The 21,779-nt window shown below is 43.7% G+C and overlaps 1 protein-coding gene across 1 annotated transcript in view; it reads right to left on the minus strand.

Moving 5' to 3' along the window:
• The window catches only part of LOC144792202 (lysosomal amino acid transporter 1 homolog), a 157,674-nt gene that overhangs the window by 63,429 nt on the left and 72,466 nt on the right, over nucleotides 1–21,779 (minus strand). The window contains exon 2 of the mRNA XM_078667102.1: nucleotides 4,734–4,863. Within this exon, the coding sequence (XP_078523228.1) occupies nucleotides 4,734–4,863 (130 nt within the window). The remainder of the gene's footprint in view (nucleotides 1–4,733; nucleotides 4,864–21,779) is intronic.

Here is a 21,779-nt window from a genome sequence, read left to right on the forward strand (position 1 = left end):
AGCCCAAAGATCAAAACAGCTCTATCCAACTTGTTGCTATATTGTGTTTCGATTGTCTTTTCATCAATCTCTCACCCTTTTGGTTGTGTTGGGGAGCCTTTGTGATCTGCGTTGTGTTTACTCTTACCCCTGATCAGCTGATGAAAAGTTACACTTCAGAGTTTCTGCACTCCATATGCCCAGGACCAATGGAATTCAGTTATTCTCCACCCAGACATAAAATGATGGATTTTCCTCGCTTGCTAAATAGACCACCATCTGCTGCTTAAGATGATAATAATTTTAACAAAACGTTAGTAGCTTAAATGGATGTGAACGTACAATCCTGATGTATTCCAATGGAGTCCGATCCTTCTCAACAGCACTAGTGGCAAGGTTCATGGGTAACCATTTCTGTTGCTGATTGCGCTATCCAGGTGCAACACTGTACTGAGGTGAGATACTACCAAATAATTAATATTGCCACAGAATATGGTCTATTATCACACACTCCGCTTTTTCTAGCCACATAACTTAGTCAACTCTACCACATTAGTTAATCATTCATTGCCGAATAATTTTAATGTACGTGACTATGCTCTAGCAAAGGACATATACTGAAACCATGTGGACATTTGTAGAGTCGCTGTAAGGCAGCGGATGTCATTGTAGTGTACAATTGCCCCTATGGTTTTAGGCTTCTTTGACTTCCCTAAACCTTTCAGCAACTCTGCAAAGCTGCTGATGCATCTGACATTACCAGTCATTCGGAACTCTAGTGCCTATGCAACAAATACAGTTTAACTGCTTTTGCTTTGCATGTTGTTGCAAGCTATATCCTATTCTGAGCAGAGAAACTATTTTTTTTCTCCAAAATTACCTGGAGTTCCCAATGTACAAAAAACGGATTCCATTCATACTTACCATGCCTGGAAACAATGAAACAGCCAATCCGATTGTTCCCAAATAAAATTCACCTGGACTGATATTGAATATGTTAGAACCTCAGATTCAAGTTAATATGAAGTATCCTTGCTCAGGAACAAAGAGTTTCTTAAGTGTGCAATCTCTGATAATAAGTGTGCCTTCAAAATGTAAATTTAAACTGGTAGTCCAAGTCTGCGATCAGCAACACAACATTGCTTCTGGCACTAGGATTCTTAGGACAGGGTAGAATTGTGAACTGTCCCCGATGTCAGCTGTCTAATTCTGCTCTGTGTGTATGATTGTTAATTTCCTTTTAATTCTTAAATAAGTTCAGCTACATATAAATGTTCGATCAATACTGCTATGTATAACACAAAATAAAGAATATGTAGGGATTTTGACTTGTGTAAGCGTCAGCTGTCTCTTTTAGAATTGCATGACCACCTCAAATAAGTCTGTAAAATTGATCTTTCGTCCTGAATTTTTTCCTGAATTTTGATCCTCTGCCCTGGATTTTTAGAGCCACTGCCCAGAATTTGCCACGTAGCCAAGCGATCACCCTAATATGCACATGACATTCATACATTGAACACCAGGAAGGCGAGTGGGATGCGTCCATGCAGCCAGTCAGCATTCTAGGCAATCATTTCTCATCTCATTCACATGGGGGCTGCTATGTGCCATGTTGGAACTGAGAGATACTGGTTTGGCTAAAACATATTGGCTGGTGAGTGAGGGAGTGCAATGATGGAAATGTAGGTCAGTTTATTGGTAGGTGGGTGGCATCAAAAATGATTGCTCTGCTACCTCTGCACTTGGCCTCTGTGGGGAGTGGGTGCCACTTTACAGATGACTAATGTCGGCTACAATTGCAGTAAACAATGTGATGTTCTGCGACATCCTGTGGGATTCACCCAACTGCTAAGTGACAGACCATCAATCCTGTCGGTGTTAGGGACTCTCCTAAATAAGCCAGACGGTGACGAAGAATAACCTAAATATTTCAATATGATCTTTTGTGTGCTTGTTGTAGGGAGCGTGGTCCATTATGCTAAAAAAAGGTCTTGTCTGACAGCTTAGGCTGTCTACAGTAAGAAATAAAAAGGCATCCCTAAAAGCATTAAAAGGAAAAATATTCTAAAGACCACAACAGAAACCTCAAAGTTAGGTATGAGAAGAGTTTGGTAACAAATAGATGCTGAATTATAGGGTAAAAATCTGCAAATTAAAAGAGGAAAATGGTGGAAAACGGACTTCTTTCTCCTGTGTGCCCCTTTTGAGGGAAAGAGAGTGCCAACAACAATTGCTCAAAAACAATCTACAGACATCAAAATATATGAATGGCTTAATCTGAAACTTGTAAACGTGGTTGTTTTGAGAAAAAACCTACATATAGATTGGACATAATTGAAAGACCTGAGCAGGCTGTGGTTAAAGGTTGCTCCTCAAATGTATGACTAGGATGCCCATACCCAACTTAAGGGACTCCATGCAAACAACTCACTGATTGTCTCAATATTCTTTCATCAGCTTTATATACATAGACCTTATATACATGCTAAGGTACTCCTGGCCAGAGTTGAATACATCCTTGCTGCTGCTTGAAACAGAAGAGAGGGATTTTATTATCAACTTTCAAGAACGCCAGTAGGAAAGTTCATGTTATACACACAGTAAGAGTATTGGAAAAACTATGGAGCCTGATGCGTAAAAGGCTGCACTGCGATACAGGTAGCTGATCCTCTTGCAGTGTCGAGGAGGCTCAAAGCCCTCACACTGCCTTTGAGGCAAGCATCTGATTGTGACTCCTTGCAAAAAGTCTCAAAGGCAGGGATGGGACAGCAAACCCAGGTCTCAGTATTCACATCTGCAATGTAACATTTGGCAGTACATGCAGTGCACCCCTCCCAATGTCTGCTCAAGCAGAGTTTATGCTGTGAAACACGGACTGCTTACACTTCACATTTATTTACTGCCTGCTCTTGGAAGGTTCTAACCATTTCATACTTTGCACCAGGAAAAATAACTGCAAAGGATGTATGTCTTCCACTGACAATTACAACGTCCGCCGACTGCCTTGTCCCCTTGCGAGTCACAGTGGTCCATAATGGCCTCATTGTGATTTGGATTTCCATTACAAATCACAATGCAATTTTTTGCACTGTATATTATAAATGTATTGTATTGTAATTGCATTTGTATAGCGCTTACTACCCCTGACGGGGTGTCGAAGCGCTTTTTTTCGGCGAGTAGCACGCTACTCAGGAACCCATAGAGGATTAGTGTCGAGTTAGTATAGTGAAACATTAAGTACATTTTTAAGTGGTGGATATGTTAATCAGTTAATTGGATTCGGAAGGATAGAAGAGGAAAAAAGGATTGTATTTATATAGCATTTGTTACCCCTGATGGGGTGCTGAAGCACACTACTCCGGAAACCCATAAAGAATTAGTGGTGAATTAGTATGGTGAAATATGAAAGTAATTTGAGTGGTGTTTAGTCAGTTATTTGGAGTGAGAATATTGAAACTTTGCATTTGCAAAGTTAGTAGCAGTGATCTTTGTAACCAACAAATGTGTTATGTAGCATTTAGTGGACCTTTTTCTGTCAAAGGTTGCGGAGCAGGAAGATGAGGGATGGAGGAGACTTTGAGCCAGATATATTAAGTGCTCTTCCATTCGCTAAAGGTTCTATTAACATAATCGGGCTCTTTGGGACCGCAAAAAGACCGTATCTTATATACAATACTAAACTGCTATTCGGTAACAAGTTATCGAATCACAATTTAAGTTTGCAATCAAATATCGATTTGGTGTTTGGAAGAGGCATTTTTAGGACTTCCCTTACAAATACTGAATTGGATCGGTAGGTATTAATGTTTTGCAACCGAATTCAAGTCACAAAACAATCTTTTACCGACTACTTGAAAGGTAGTGATAAGGCATTCAGTATTTGGAAGGTCTGTGTTTAGGGCCACCCTTCTAAATACTAAATCAGATTGATATGTATTCATGTTTTGCAACAAATTCTGGTGACAAAATATTCATCTTTCACCAGCTACTGAAAGGTACTAAGGTTTTTGCAAACAGGAAGGGGTCCTCATGGAATCTCTTCCTCTCTGAGAATGTTGAAAAATATTTTTGGAGAATAGGCAAAGGTCTCAGGGACTACTGCCTACTTTTAACAAATATTACTTAAAGTTTTATTTTTTAGTGGGTCTTAATCTATGACCTACTAATATTTATTAAGTAGGTTGAATTGCGACCCACTAGGAATTGATAATTTGCGAACCGGCCAATTAGTTCATAGGTCTGTTAAAAAATAACTAACCAAGTCGCCAATTTGAACCAGTATTTTGCTACCAGTGCTATGTACACCTGGCAATTAGTTCAGGCCAAACAAGATTGATGGCATGTCTATCTCTAGATGACCAAACAATTATTTCTATAACAAATTTGTGAATTGGAAAACAAGACATGCAAAATAATATAATGGGTGCCAATAAACCATAAAGTCAAAGAGGTTTAGGACCTCACAGGGATTAGATTAACCAGAGGTGTATAAAGTGCCTAAAAATTACTATAATGAGAAATATTGAGGTCTTCTATCTTACCCTAAACGTTTCATGGAAATGCAAATGAATTTAAAGAATTTGAGAATGCCATTTACAAGGTGGTTGGATAAGAAAAAAGCCTTTGAGTATTAAACCTGTTGAACTGTTTCGGGGATGAGCATAATCTTACAAAAAATACGTTGGTGTTAAGTAGGTTACAAACGTAGCCTAATTTTAGTTTTGAACATATTACAGCAGATTTGTAAAATTTACCTGAATTGGGAGTTGATTTGTCAAATAGCAGCCAACCAAATTTGTGAAATCACCAGACAGCCAGCAGAGGAGAAAACCAAGTGAGAGGGCATGGTCCACATTTCCTTTCTTGTAGGCAACATAAAGCTGACTAGAGAGAACACAAGAGAGGCATTTTAGCAAAGTAATTTTAGTATCGGTTAAGCACATCCACAGCGAGTACTGTATATGTCAATTTTATACCATTGAATACAGAATCTTTAAACCCTATCTCTACGGCTTTTTAGTACCTCTCACATTTATTTTTTTCAAACTACATATATCTTTTTTATTAAAAATAGAAGCAACAAATTGAATACTTATATTTTCTAGGCATCATTCTTATTTCTTAGATTCACAGCGTAAGTATCAATGCATTTATTTTAATGAGTTGATCGCATATTTTAACCATTTTTAATGTCCATGATTGTGAACAGTTTATCACTCTGTCTCAGTTCATTTAAAAATAATAAAAAGTTAAAGTCACATAGAACCACAGTCCCACCACTAAAGGATAAAATGCCTGAACATCTTTACACCAAACAGAAAGTAGTCACTGGTCTTAAAATACCTTTTTGGCTTCGAACAAATGCTTCAAACAGTTTACAATAAAGGTGAGAAATGTAAGTTAAATTACAATAGAACTGGTGGATCATATTTTTTCATCCAATTTGGCTTTGTATGTCTGATTGATGGAGAAGGGAAACACAGTTTGAGACATTGTGAGGTATCAGCTGTCTTTGCACAGTTACAATTGAGATTAAAAAAATTGTGAAGTCATGTGTGAGATCACAAGAAGTTGAAAGGAGGGGGGGTCATTATTGTTGCACATTGGGAGTTTCTGTGCTTTTCAACTGTTCCGTCATACCCATGTTTTCCCTTCAACTGGTATTTTTTTTTTTTTTTTAATAAAACGTATTAGTTTATAATGTTAGTAGACAACCATAATGTTTCTTTAACCAAGTTTTCAACTGTGCTATGCCAAAAACATGGTGGAGTACCCAGTCTGCCAAACTGTTGGTTAGCCCGCACAATTTAGAGTTGGATGAATTATTATTTTATTATTATTATTATTTTTGCACCCGCACTGGCCTCGTTAGCTCCACTGGCAGACACCTTAGCTGAATCTTAGCTGGAACCTTAGCCTCACGTGGCATAAGACCGGCAGTCTAAATACCTGTAGTACGTGGTAAGTGTTTTTTCATTTCCTAGAAAGTATGTATGGAATGTTCATTTTTATTACGTCTTGCGTGGTTATTCTGGCCGCGAGGTTCTGATAGCAGAGACCAAGAGAACCTGTCGGACCAAGTTATCCTGTTTCCCACTTGTTGGTCCTTTTTGCATTAAATACATGTATCCATGATCCAAATATTGGTTTGGTGTCTTTCTTTTCACGGCAACATCTTACTACACATTGGCAATGCGAAAGAAGACAAAAATACCAACAGTCAGTTCCAACGTTCACAGCATTGGAGACCACAGCTGTCACATTTCTAAGTCTGCTCACAGGGACTACTCAGAATCCTTTTTATTTCCAGTTATAGGCAATCACAGCCATTTTGCTGTTTCTGCTAAAGGTTTTTGGATGGTACCATTTTTGCAGGATCTCCCCAGATTTTTGCCTTCCCTTATTGAACAGGCTTGTTGGTTTTAGGACATTGCACACTTTAGTCCTGCTAATCAGTAGTAAAGTGTTTTTGCTCTCCCAGGGAAAACCAGGAAAGCTGGCTTAAAATGGAATGTAAAAACGACAATTGATGGACAGAATGCAGAACAATGTCATACATTCACCCCAGTACAGAGATCTGGGCCTAAATCCATCGTTTTTTTTGCTCACCATGCCATTCCAGAGCAAAAGAACGATGGATTTAATCCAGGTCTCTTGACTGGGGGTGAAGGTGTGAGTTATTCAGGATTCAGTCCATTTGTTTGCTTAAAACTGAGTGGAACATTTATTTTACTTATAAGTCTCAGGAATATGGTACTATATGTATCCAGGGCCTGTAAGGTTGGCTACAGCACTCATTGTCCAGCCAGCTAAAGTAGTCCTGTAAACCATGCCTGAAGCCCATAGTGCAGTTAAGACTGGCATTTCGACCTGGCAAGCTAACCCCTTGCCAGTCCTGAACCTTCCTTTGTAATGATTAAAGTCACCCCTATTATAGGCCTCAACAACTCAAAAGGCAGGGTACATGGGATTTCAAAAGTAGCACGTGTACTAACGTTTTACATCTCCAGATCGTGAAAAACTCACAAAGTCGTTTTTTCACTGTAGCAAGGTTCCCTCTCCCGTAGACTAACACTGGCTTACCTTATTACACTTAAGTGATAACTTCAGTTTGGAAGCAGATCGAGAATTACTTTTTGTAGTCCTTTGAATTTTAACTTAAAATCCTCTTTAAAGGTGAAGATGGATTTTAAGTTACTAGTGTGAAAATGCTGCTTTTAGAGAGTTGGCGTTTTTCTGCATAAACCAAATGTGCCTTTCGGTCAGTGTCCAGGGTTACATGTTTATAAATGACTCCTGAGGGGTGACGTGTATTCCTTCCTGATAGGAGACAAAAGGGAACTGGGTGTGGTGAAAGGTGTTGCTCTCCTGAGCAGGATGGCTTGCTGGGTTGTACTCAGCCTTCCTGGACTTCAAAGGATAGCCGTCCTCCGTTTTGGTCAGTGTAACATACGCGCCACCACCATTTTTTTTGTAAGTCTTTTTATTAAACATACATTGGTTCAAATGAGCATTACATAGGAATCAACACATCTGTGCACTGCCACAACATAGAATGGATAATGGTACAGCATTACAGGGAAAAGGAATGTTATGGGGAAAGGGGATCATCCTGTTCAATATAACGAGGCAGCAAACATTTCTCCATGGTAGGTATTCCAGGGGCTCCAAATATGGGACCACTTATTGGGGCAGCCCCTGGCCAAATGCAACGACTTCTCCCTGTACATACACCAATCAAGGTCTTTCGTCCATGCTTCCATTGTGGGTGGCTGAGACGCACCCATTAGCTGTGCAATATTCCTTTTTGCGATCATGAACCCTAATGTGGCCAATTGTGTCTAGTGAATGTTCAGATCAGTAGGCTCCCAGATGTTCAGGAGGCCAGTCAGTCAAACATGCTTTATTCGACATTTTGTCATAAAAGCAAAGTGCAAAACACATTACTTGTAAAATATATCAATGCCAGTAAACAAATTAATTAAACATGATTGTAAGACTACCTTAAAATACAGATATATCTTCAAGCCGTTATCTTTAAAAACCATCATGCAATATTTTACTGCTTACATAAAGTGACCATTGGAAAATAGACACCGTTAAAACTCAGTAGGGGGGACAATTAAAACATTTTTTGTCACCATTCAAACACTCAAGATAGGGGGAGGTTAAAACGTTTTTGTCCTGCGCTTATGGAGCAGCGTTGTGGGGCCGTTACATTTACAAAAAAAACAAGAATAAAAGGGCAAAAGCAAAATGTTATGCAAGAAAAAACTGTGACCTTATCGACCAAGCCCAGCCTAGAAATTTCGCTACAGCTGTAGGGATTGGAATAGAAGCGTTTGTATGTAAAATTATTTCTGCTTCTTCGCTCCTTCTAGTTCGAAGTAATTTACAAATTGGAGCTAACCATACTCGGCGAGGAGCGGCATAAGCTGGGCAAACAAATAGCAAATGTGCCACCGACTCCACTCTAGTCTGGCATAAAGAACACAAATTGTCATTGGACTTTGACCATCTAGCAGTAAAAGGTTTGATGGGCAATGTGCCCACCATGAACTGAAAATACAGTTTCCTATCAGGTGGTTTTGCTATTATATCCCAAAAGGCTTCAAAGTTCGGTGACAATTTAACATCCAAAAAGATTCCTGTTAGGGTGGAAGACAAACTTTTAGTAAACGTTTTTTGTGTAATAATCTCCCAGTACTTTTCTTTCAGGATCTTTTTTGAGGGGAAGCTAGCTCTATCAGGTTCTTCCCATTGTGTTCTCATACTTATGCTTATGAGGGCATTTCAAATTCCTCTCAACCAGCTTATTTTGTGAAATGTGTCCGCGCCAATTATGTCCAGAAAGCCCATTGCATAGTGGTTTAGTTCTGGAGTGATCCAGAGCCTGCACCAGTATAGTAGAGGGCGCAGTTTGGCCACCTCCGCCAGAGACCTTCTACCTAGGTCAGGTAGTAGTGGATACATTGGTGTCCTTTGGGGGAGCAGTGTGATGCTACGCATGAATCTGTTTTCTGCAGTCGTAAGGTTGCTCCATAAAGTGCGGAATTAACCACCTTCATGTTGTAAACCTGGAGCACCGGGCTGATTGGTTTGGTCAGTGAGGTATTAAACTTCCTATTTAGTACACCAGACAGTTGTCGATGCATTAGTGATGCTAGGTCGATTTGCTACTTCCATTTTAGGTCACTTTGGATAATGACCACCAGATAGGTAAATGCCTTTACTTGCTCCAATGGATGATTATTCATTACAATTTTACTTTTAAAAGTTCTATAGGGATTAAAAGCCATAAATTTCATCTGACACGTTGACTTCCAGACTGCGAGTGTTGCAGAACTCCTCAAAGATGGTCAGGGCCAGGGGCGTAGCTAGAGCTTGTGGCGCCCGGTGCTATCCCTCAGATTGCCGCCCCTTGGAGGGGGGGGGTGCAGGGGGAAAAGGATGGTGAGCACTTGAAAGATGTCCGAGAGACACATAGTATTGCTGCTAATAGTTACCTCGATCTTAGATAAACATCCTGCTACTTGTGACTTTATTCCAAGTGTTGTGATCACAAAAAATACACCGGGGTGCAAACACTATTTGAATGTGAATTTCCACCAGTGTTTTAGTTCTGCAGTAATCAATGGGGAATAAAACGCTCAAATGTTTTTCGAGGATGAATTTCGTGTTGGCGCTAACCCTACTGCACAGTTTTGCAGACACAATTATTTATTTGAAAGCTTTTATATAGCACTGGCTAGACCCGAAGGTATCAGAGCGCTTTACATGAGTATCAGAATTCAAATGCAAAAAATACATTTATTCCAAACTAAGACAAATGTTTTCAACGAGACGACCTATCAGAATAACCTCAGCTATACAATAAGGCTACATGCATTGATCTACACTGGAAAGCATTTTCAAGCCAGCAAATACACCTAAAGGTATGCGGCCAACGAGGTTCTCCCACATGCAGATCCATACCCTGGTTTTATAGCAAAGAAACACGAATGTGGAAAGTCAACTCGAATTCATTATGTTGTAAGTCAGTGGGCTTAAGTGCCATTATATTCTTTTAATTTTCGCTTGCACTTGATCAAACTGTGCCGCGGCGAGGGCACGGCACTGTTGGCCCGTTGCAGCGGCCTTAATAATTTATTTAGGGGCTGGGGACACTGACTGACAAAGTGTCAGACAGTGAGTGTCCCGAAATAAATCACTAAGGCCGCCGCAACGGGCCACAAGTGCGTGCTTGCCGCCTCCAAAACAGTGCCGCCTGGGGCGGTTCGCCCCCTCCCCCCCCCCAGCTACGCGGCTGGGGGCACAACTATTTAATATGCACAACTAAACCTTTGCTACTCTTTGGAGTATAATGTCCTCCAGAAAGGGTAGAAAAACTTGGGATGTGATTCTCTAAAAACAGCAACTGTTTGGGTATATCTTTTCAGAATTATTTGGACAGTCGTGGCTTCCCATAAGTTCCCAGAAGGGTAATAAGTTATAAATGTAGAACTGTACATGGTTTACATGTAAAACCAGTGTTTTATTGGTAACCATTGATAACATTGGATTCATCAGATTTGTATAAAATTGTGAAATGCCTAAGTGATGAGTGCAGGTGAAAAGTGCAGTAAATTTCTAAAGGTTTCACTGCACATGTCTATATGTTACATAATAGTGTGGCAAATATTTCAGAGAACCACAACCCCAGAGGAGTCCAAAGAGGTTCAAAGTTAAAGTACCCAACAAAGAAATAGCAGACTAAATCAGCAAATAGACATCTTACGGGAAAGATTAAGCGAGGACCACTGAGTGGGAAGAGCAAGACCATCACAGAAGACTACAACAACCCAAAGAATTGCAGGACCACCAGCTTCATGCAGGGTTAACACAGCCAGTGTCACACAACCCCATCTAAATACACCTACCATAAAAAAGCAGAGGGCTGCAGGACCAACAAGGAAAAGACCACAGCAGGGTGTTATTTTGATTTTTTTTTCTTCAGATTTTAAAACTTTACCTGTCCTGGATAGAGGACACACTGAAACCGGTGTACGACACTTCACGATACAGAGTTAATTCGGTAAGCTAATTGCACTCATTAATATAACTCTCACTATTAGCTGAGTAAGATCTCTCCATGTCGAATGAAGCAAAAATCTTAAAGAGAAAGAAAAAAATGAAAGGAGTCTGAAAAAAGGATTAAGTACAAAATAGGCCCTGAGGTGTGTTTGGATGTTTTTTGAAGTTTCCTTTTTTTATTTAACAAAGGACACAAATATATATAACTAATTCTTGCAGAATCAGTGAATGAATTCACAAAATTGTTTTTTCTAATATTATATGAGTTGTAAATATTGTAAAAGTTGTAAATATTGATAATGTAATTGAAAAAATGTAAACAAAATTTTTTAAAGTGTAAAAATATATTCTAATGTTGTATATATGTGTCATTTGTAGCCCTGAAGAAGTCCGTGAAGGACGAAACGCGTTGGCTTTGGCTACAGATTTTTAAATGAAGATTTAATAAAGAAAGAATTATCACAAGAACATTGATTCTGCATTGAAATGATTGATACGTGTATATAAAACTGTATAATTTACTGTATAAGTGTGCTGGACCATTTCTGTATGTAATGTATATGTAAGGACAGGTCTCTGCCCTGGGAGATTTAGGGGACTTTGAATCTCCGGTCCGTGGCACCTTAAAACTGCATAATATGGGACGCAAGATAGGTGCAATCGTCTATAACCCCATTCCCCTTGAGCGCTTCTTTAAAAAAGAATGAGATGACTGTTGGGATTAAAGCTCCTACTGGAGAGAGCTATGAGTTTTAGTGGCAGTTTTGACTCACGATAAACTAGCACAAACACATTCATTAAAGGCTTGCTGTAGAATGTATACAATGCAGATGGAACTGAATTTTATGTGGATATCGCAGTGGGTTACTGCTTTTAACAGAGAGATCCTTTAGATACTTGCACCTCATTAGTTACAATCACCTAATAACGCAATGACCCATACATTGTCATCAAAGAGCTCAGCTACATGTAAACTGCATGGTATCAATTAGAATTCTATGTTTTTCTCCAGTCTCATTATTCTAATATTGCTAAAAGCGGTCTCTTTGGGTAGAAATACATTCCAATAAAAGCAACCCCAACTATTGTGGTTTGTAATAAGTCCATTGTTTGTGTTTTTCCAGTGAAACACTCTCTCTAAATGGCCTACTAGTTTGGATGACGTGATTCCTACACTTTGTAATCCTCTTGGTGTTATGTACCATTTCCTAGACTGATTTACATATGTATGATTCATTGTCTCTGCATAATGTTTGTGTGAAGTCCTCTGACACCCTACACTGATATGGGTAGCACTATAAAACAAAATAAAATGGATGTGAGAGTGGGCCAGTGGAGACATTAGGGGCACTATTTGAGCTTGATAGTGAGGGAATCTGTGGAGGAGATGGTCATTGTAGCACTGAGCACCACCAGTGCGAAAGCCAGCCCTGAGAGAGTGAGTCAGCGATGTCTGTCATTGTGCTGTTTAAGATTGATAGCATACTAATGTGGTAGTACTGTGTGGATAGAGGACGGGAGCTGGATTTCTAAATTCTAAGTTGTGATATAAGTTGTTTATGTAGCCAAGTTACAGTGGCCTGGCAATTTTACAGTGTCTGTTCGGAGAAACCATTGAATGTTATGAATTGTCTATGGTACTGCAAGCAGCTCAGCTGCAGTGGTCACGCTATAAATCAAATGAAATTGATGTGAGAGAGGACCAGTGGAGAGATGAGGGGCATTGATGGAGTGTGATAGTGATGGAATCTGTTGAGTTGTTGGTCATTGTAGCACTGAGCACCACCAGCGCTAAAGCCAGCCCTGAGAGAGTGAGCCAGCGATGTCTTTCATTGTGCCATTTAAGATTGATAGCATACTAATGTGGTAGTACTGTATAGATAGAGGACAGGATATGGATTTGTAACTTCTATGTTGTGATATAAGGCAGAGCTTGCCAAGCCTGAAGATGGCTGCTCCTTGATTGAGCTCCTTCGGCCGTGTACAAAATCCTTCAATATCCTGTGTCTGGCTGATTTCATAATAATATCACTTATTTGCCTCTGCATATTCAGAGTCGGTGTGTTGGGGGCTCAAGAATATGCTGAAAGGGCGGGGAATCGACCACACCACCCACAGCCGTGTCGGCGAAGAGAGGCCCAGCGAGACTGGAGAATGCAGGAGCGGAACCTTTAAGAAATGCCGGCGGCCTCCAGGCATGACGCAGGAGTCATATCACCAAGCAAACTCCCAATACTGCCCCGGAGGTGCCCAGTATGTACCTCTGCCGAGTCTACAAGGCGGAGAGGGTTCATCTGCCATAAAGTCTGGAGTATGAGATCATGGGGGCTGCGGAAGCGTGTGCACTTGTGAGACTGCACCCGATTGGGGAGACCATGCTCTCGAAGTGTACCTGTAGGTGCACGGCAACAAAACCGAACTAGGAAGCAAAACTAGTGCTGGCACTCAAAAGGCGCCACAGACACTGCAGGGGCCTTTGCGAGTGGTGCCCACACGAGCGGGAACAGCACGGGCCCAGCCTCAATCTTACCTGGCCGCACCCGGTAAGTGGAAGGCTGGAATCCAGAACGCTTTTAAGACGCTGAGGCGGCAGGGGCGTATCCAGTGCCGGCAGCCTCAACAACAGGAGTTGGCCATGAAGTGCTGCTAAGTCAAGCCAACGGACTTAAGGGGAACTGTTCGAGCGTATAGCGCTCGCATTTACAAATGCTTTAATGTTGTCAAGCATTGTAACGGCACCGGTGGCGAAGTGTAACCGCTACGATTCCCCAGGCCTTAAGGAGTTGGTCTCCGCTTTTTAGGAGTGATTCTCCTTTTGTGCAATCCAGTATCGGATGACAGCGCTCAAGTGAGAGCGAACGTTCTGGGGACTGCGCGGATTGCCCAGGAGAGACAGAGACTACTGTATGCTCGGACCTCGCGCACGCACCACACCTGCGTGCAGCGTAGAAGGTCACGTGAGTTTGCTAAACGGGGGCTGCGCGCGGCACTGGTGGCCCATTGCGGGGGCCTTTAGAATTTATTTGGGGACACTGACTGACAAAGTGTCAGACAGTGTGTCCCCAAATAAATTATAAAACTAAAAGCCACCGCAACGGGCCACCAGTGCCGCGTGGCCGCCGCCTCCAAAACAGTGCCGCCTGGGGCGGTCCACCCCCCTCCCCCCCCTAACTACGCGAGTGGTCAGGGCCTTCTGCAAACCACTCGGGTTTTTGAGATAATCAACGTGTCATCTGCGAACATTAAAATCGGAATTTTGCTGCCAGCTAAAACTGGAGCGTCAGTGGACTCAGCTTCCATATAGTCAACAATACCATTAATAAATAGGGAGAATAAGGTAGGCACAAGTACACAACCCTGGCTTACCCCTCTCTCTACTGGAAATGGGCCGGTAGCCATACCCTGGGAACCCCATCGGATTTTAGCATAGTTTTCTTAAAGCAGTCTCACAAGTAATGTGAGTAACTTTGAGGGGAACCCCATCTCCTGGAGGATTACCCATAGTTTATGGCGAGGGACAAGATCAAATACTGATTTTAAATCAACAAAAGCAGCGTACAGGCTACCATTGGCCAGGACCACTGACTTCCAATATAACAAAGTGAAGCGGAAAACCTGGTCAATGGTACTGGTGAACACTCGAAAGCCTGCCTTCAAGGGGGATGAGATACAATTCTCATCAATCCACTCCTGGATCTTGTTGAGAATCAGCCTGCCTATTTTTTTTGGGAAGGAGTCTATCAGGCTGATGGGCCTGTAATTGCCGGGATGAGTTTGGTCTCCCTTCTTATATATGGGAATTATTTCTGCCCCTTTCCACGAATGTGGTACGTGGGCACCTTTTGCAACCGTGTTAGCCAGCAACAAAATGTATCTGCTCCATCGTGTTTTATCAAATAAGAACATGTCAGCAGGTACACCATCAGGGCCAGGGGCCCTCCCTACAACTACTGATTCCAGTGCAACACTAATATCCACACAGTTAAAAGCATCATCTTCATATAATGCTTGGGTGTGATCGTTCGATTTGACTCACTATCTGGGTAAGCACAATGTGGTTTAAAATTTTTTACCCAGTCTTCATGCGCAACATGATTGTGAGGATTTTCCAGCACGCCTCCTCTACCCCACTTGACTATGCTCCAGAACGTTTTGCTGTCATTCCAAGAGCATGCCTCCCTATAATCCTCCCATCTTGCGTCGTCCCATAGTTTTTTGGCTTTTATCTGGGTACTCTTATACGCCATCCTAGCCGCTCGAACTATGGAAGGCTCCCCCTTTTTTACAGCCTCCCCAAGTAACTCCCTTGCTTTTCTACATTCTTTATTGAACGAGGAATTAACTTTCTTCATTGTAGGCTTGTTTGGGTTGCAGCGCTTCGTAAAGTATATACGAAGTTGGGGGAAAAAAAGTCATTGTGGATCTTAGTAATGAGCTCTGGCACTATGTTTGATCTAGGGTAGATTCTAGCTCTATCATAGCCTTGTCCAATTCCTTTGCGATAGCAGCTAACGCTTCGGGCTTTTCAACTAGGCATCCCCACTTTAAGCGCCTCATATCGTTAGTGGGAACTACATCGCAAGGATGGAGATCACGCCTATCCTCTACAGATGTCCGATGTCGCCACAAGTCCAGGCTTGCACACAGAGGGTTATGGTCACTTTCTAACCGATCCCTAACTATCATATCGCCGAGGGCGTGCCATAAATTCAAACTGATCAATACATAGTCAATACGACTGGCCACTGTTCCATTATTAAAAGTATTGGCCCCATATCTATCTTATAATGTCCTGCCATTAGCGGCTCGAAAGCCCTTACCTAGGCAGATGGAATTAATCTGAATGGCCATGTCTGTCCATTTTTGACAGTTACAGGATCTTAGGGCCCGACGTAGGAGGTTACTTTCCCCGCCGACCAGGGGCTCAAACGTGGCTTTGAGATCGCCGGCAATAATAACATTGGAGGCTGCTGGGTATTTATCGAGGAGGTCATCAAGCGCCGCTATTACGTCAGACTTCCTCCCTCTTGTGCCTCGCGCGTAAACATTATAAATATCCACATGCTCCCTAGAATCTATTTTCAGGCGTAAAGCCTGGATGTCATTATTTGTAGTCGAGAGCTCCATAATGGGGATACCTAGGTTCTGTCGCACCCAAATTGTCAAGCACCCTGGTGGGCGACCTTTGATCCCTCCAACGGCTGGAATATGGTAGTTGAGATATCCTACACAATATTGGGGGGGTCATAAGCCAGGTTTCTTGGAATAAGCAGACGTCATAGCCTTCAATGAAGGCATGCCAATCGGGGAAAGGTAGTTTTGAACCCAACCCTGCTATATTCCAAGACAGAAGTGTACCCCGATTGTCATTAGTACAAAGCAAGAGCGGGTCTGGTGGCGCCATTATGTTTATGTAACTAAGTTCCCTATGGTTACCCCGTGGACAAGGTGATAAAGTGTTCCTTCCTAAGGACCCAGCATGCCCTTCGTTATCAGGGCCTATGGGATATATAACTTTTGGACCATCTCTTATGATTGGGGGATCTCCCAGGTCACCTGGGCTTTTTAAGGGCAGGGCTCCTAGTCAGTCAATGTTCTCTAATGAAGAACATTCCTCCAACATTGTTCGCAGTTGGCCTGTGGGGTCCAACAGAGTATCCAAAGGGGCCTGTCTAAACTGTATGGTAGAGGATTCCGGGGAACAAGTGCGGAACTCTAGGGCAAAGAGATTTGCAACTAGATCCTTCCTAGCAAAGGTCGACTCAATACAATCCTTCAATTGGTTATGGAAGGAAAGTCTACGCGCCCTGATGATATCCTCCCTGATCACAGAACGGCAACCCCTGACATGCCTAATCCAATGTATCACTTTGTTTGTTAATGTGTCCGCATGTTCCCTGTTTCTACCAGTGTGTAGTTTAGGCACATTTGTCATATACATTTTGTATGCACTATGATGTAGATCAACATTCTGTCCCCCCCACCTCCTGTGGGTGTTTCTCTGCTGGGAAAGAACTTCTGGGGGGGTGCGACCCTCTACAACTCAGAGAGTGGTTATTGAGCACCCTCGCGGGCCTTTGGTTTGCAGGATGGTCAGTTACGGTGCAGATGTTATTACTGTGCACCTGTCTAGAGTTGGGTGTTAGTTTGGGAAGTGAAGGTGCTGGTTTTTTGATCTTCGCCACCACAGAGTACAACCCTTCACCAGATTTAACTCCACCAATTGAGGGCCTAGCAATTTCTCCCTCTACAACAGGTTTTTGTCTATGTTGCGGGGGATGACTCGGTTGGTTCTTGGTACAATTTGGGCATCCGGGATCCCTTTTTATCAGTTGCCTAACCATTGCGGACAAATCCTCAATAGCCACCTTCATGACCCCATTTCGGACCTTCGCAGCTGCACTAGGGCTAATGCTTCCTGACGGTCTATGGTGGAAGTCTTTATCTGACATGCTTAGCTTACTGGGGGTGTCTCAGGATCTTGAGATATCACTTCCTCTGGGTTGTTACATAACACCGCATATCTATTTGTACATACAATTGTGGGGTCAATATGACAGGAGTTACTATGTTTTGCCATAACAGGAGATCTTGGGAGAATAGTGACAGCATCTGCAGGAGCAAGGCTTGTACAAAGAGCAGAGGGAGGATCGCCCAACTGCCCTTGTTTCAGTTCCAAATCATTTTTGCCCTGGGTGCGCCCCTCATTTGTGTGGTTTAAGAAAGGTATTTGGGATAGCTACAGCTTGGCTAGAGCGCTCGCTGGTGGGGTGCGTCAATCCATGTGTGTCTTTATTCGTATCTATTCTCATGTTGGTATCTATTACAAGTATATCTTCACACTCCTCAATGAGTGTGTCGTTTCTATCCATAACACAAGGATTTCCAGCTTTCTTAGATGACTTTCTTGCTTTTTTCCCCTTGCGTACTATGCCGCTATTACCCTCTTCGCCATTACTCCCTCTACTCGCGCCTCCCTCCATGGTCTTTCTTTTCCCCATAGATCAAAGTGGGGGAAGCAATATATTAAAAAGCAAATTAACAAATGTAGAAACAAACACCAGTGCTAGGACACAAGGTTTTCGCTAATGGCTTAGCAAAAAGCAGTAGCAGGCTAGCACATACACTCTAGTTGGCAGTATAGAAAAGTGTCAAAGAATTTGTTCGGATTTAACAACCAGATCCCACTCAGTCCTACTCAGTCCAGCTCTCAAATAGGGGGGTATCTGGGGATATAGAAAAAGGATGTGCAGTACCTCTGGCACAGAAGAGTTGCCACCAAAGTGATCAGGTTTCGGAAGGCAGATGACAGAGGGGTGGCCCAGCCCAGCCTCTTCCGGGCACTGGCGGGCGCCTGGGGTGTACGTGGTGCGGCCGGTACAGCGTCAGCTGCGGGACTGGCTTAGAGGGCTGCTGGGAAGTCAGGTCTGCCGTTCCCCTCATGGCGTGGAGAATTAGATGGAGCCGTTCCCCTCACGGCGTAATCTGGGTGCGCCTTGCCGTTCCCCTCACGGCGTCTGGCAGCAGCAGGAAGAAGAGAGGTAAGCCGTTCCACTCACGGCATTCACAGGACCCGCGTTGCAGGGGTGCCTGGGGTTTAAGTGGCACGGCCGGTACCGCGTCACTGTTGCGGGACTGGCTTGGAGGGCTGTTGGGAATTGTAGTCAGGTCTGCCGTTCCCCTCAAGGTACGGAGAATTAGATGGAGCCGTTCCCCTCCCGGCGTGATCCGGGTGCGCCTTGCCGTTCCCCTCACGGCATCTGGCAGCAGCGTTGATAACATTGTGAACCTTGCGCCAGAAGGAACTTCTGGAAGTACACTCCCAGATTATGTGCATGAATGTTCCCATATGTCCATATCTCCTCCTATATATACACCCTGTGGAGAATTTTGAGCTGCACTAATCTAAGTCGTGCCGGGATGGCGATTACTCTAGGATAGGACACTGCCTCCCACCAGTCCTCCTCATCCAGCTCAAACCCATCCCCTGTCCATTTCTACCGCAATGCCTGGAGAGGGTCCTCCATGTTATTAATGAGTTTCTTATATAGCAGGGAAATCGTTTTTTCGCGAAGGTGACCGTCCCATATTCTATCTTCCAACGGTGACGATTCGGGAGGACTAGTACCCCATGTTATACGAGAATGAAGTGAGTGTAGTACTTGTGCATATCGGAAACGTTCAGTGTCTGCCAACTCGTATTCCCTCTGCAGCTCGGTTAAGGACTTGACCCCACCCGCTCCCCAGAGGTCTTTGATACTCGAGATTCCAATGAGGTTCCAGCTATCAATCTCTTTTGATCTCCATAGACTGCCTAGCTTCTCAGAGTCCCAAAGAGGAGTCGCCAATGTCAATCTCTGACCCCACCCAAGCGAGTTAGTACCATTGTGCCAAATTTGGACGGAGTGTTTGGTGGGGCCTGTCAATGTGTGTTGTTTCGGCCGTGAGTATAATGCCCTGTCATAGTTCCCTTCGGGGAGAAGCCATCTATCCATGGCATATCTGGGGTCGTCAGGACGATCATAGGTGCCATGATTAATGGCAGCTAGATGGGCAGCCCAGAAATATTTTTTGATATTGGGGAGGCTAATGCCTCCATCATACCAGTTTAATGTCAGCTTATTCAGGGCGATACGTGGCCTTCCTTCCCATAGCAGGTCTCTCTGGAGGCTTTCCACTTCCTTAACCCCTTCGCTGCTAATGACAAGGGTAACTCGTCATGGAGTTTCCATTGATTTCAATGGAAATTACATTGAAGTGGTACCAGGCCCTTAGCATCCAAGTGGTTAAAGTATTGCGCAGGGACAAGGTCTAGGGTGTTCTGGAGGGCGTAGAGGAATATAGGTAAGGACATCATTTTAAACAGGGCCACCCTGCCCAATAGAGAAAGGGGGAGTAATTTCCAGCTGGCGATATCCCTTCTGAGCCTACGCAAGGGTGGAAGAAGGTTTGGGGCGTATCGGAGTGAGGGGTCAAGGGAGATAAAGAGCCCTAAATACTTAAATCCAACACTGTTAATCTGTATTGGACAGTTCTTCGGGGGGGGGGAGGGGGGGGGGCCCCCCCTGCGGACATACAACAGGGACTTACCCCAGTTGACAGTAAAGCCAGAAAATCTACCGAATATCACCAATATATCTAGTACCGCTATCAGGGATTTCCTGGGGGAGGCCAGATATAATAATATATTGTCTGCATAGAGTGAGATGCGGTCTTCCCACTCAGGGGATCATCTCAGTCCTCGTATTATTGGGTCCCTACGGATCCAAGCCGCTAGTAGTTCTAGGGCGAGGGCAAAAATTAGTGGCGAAAGCGGGCAACCCTGATGTGTTCCCAGACTAAGATGGAACGTGGCTGACAGTTCATTGTTCACCACCACCGGAGCCAGGGGCTCACTGTACAAGAGACGGATCCACTGGATGTATTTTGGGCCAAAATCCATCTTAGCCAACAAAGCCCAAAGGTAAGACCATTCAATAGTATCGAATGCCATGGTCCCGTCCAGGGCCGGACTGAGAACCAAAACCGGCCCTGGCAAAGTGCTCGGCCGGCCCCCTGGGGGTGCGACCAAGCTCTTTGCCGGGGCCGGTTTTCGGCCGATTTTGTTACAGGGCTGATTTTGCAGCTATGCTGCAAAAACGGCCCTGTAACAAAAACGGCCCCCAGGGCCCAAAACCGGCCCCCACCCTTGCGGCGCACCGGGGGATTGCCCGGTGTCCGCAACTGCCAGTCCGGACCTGGTCCCGTCCAAGGACACGATTACCAACAGGTCGTGAATGGCAGACACTCTGCTCACCACTCCGTGAACTCTACGCAAATTGAAGGCCATATTTCTGTGAGGCATAAAGCCGCATTGATCCGGGTGGACCAGAGTATCAACCATTTTGACCAGGCGAGTAGCCAAGAGTTTGGCCAAGATTTTGGGTTCAGCGTTTCGGAAGGAAATGGGTCCGTTTGACGCACAGCCCGTCTTGGATTTACCTTCTTTGTGTATTGTGACTATGGTGGCAATCCTCTGCTCCCTGGGCAGCGTCCCACCCTCCCTGGATTCCTCAAATATAGCTTTCAAGTAAGGTGCCAATTTATCGGATCGAAGTTTGTACAGCTCGATGGGAAGTCAATTGGGACCAAGGGCCTTCCCTGAGTTTAGGGATCGGATTGCTTGCGCTCTCTCATCAATCGTCAAGTCGCTGTCCATATATGTATGGTCTGCTAAGGAGAGTTGGGGGAGCCTGATTTCTCGTAATAATTCCCGAGAGTCCTCTTCGGTGTGTGACGTTACAGTCGTATACACCTTACAAAATGGATTGGCAAACCTATCAACAATTTCTTGCGGCTCTGTAAGGGAGGTGTCTCCATCAACTTTAAGTTCCGGGACCAGCCTGCTTGCCCATTCCTTTTTGTCGAGCCACGCTATAAGTTTCCCAGCTTTGTCTCCCAGGTCATAGATCCTGCCCAATCGCTCCCTGCCTAGTGCCTTGGCTCTGTCCGTCACCAAGGCTTTATAGTCGTGTTGCTTCAAATTCAACAAATGGAGCTTCTCTGGCATCACTCCCGATTCTAGATCACCCTCTAACCTGTGGATTTTGGCCTCCATATCTAGGACTTTTGTGTTTTTCTTTCTTAACTCCAGAAATCAAAGTCAAGGCCTGGCCCCGAATCACAGTCTTAAAGGCTTCCCATAATGTCTGGGATGAGAACAGGGACCCCTTATTGTCCAAGAAGTA

Source organism: Lissotriton helveticus, chromosome 11 (assembly GCF_964261635.1).
Source record: "Lissotriton helveticus chromosome 11, aLisHel1.1, whole genome shotgun sequence".
Lineage (NCBI taxonomy): Eukaryota > Metazoa > Chordata > Amphibia > Caudata > Salamandridae > Lissotriton > Lissotriton helveticus.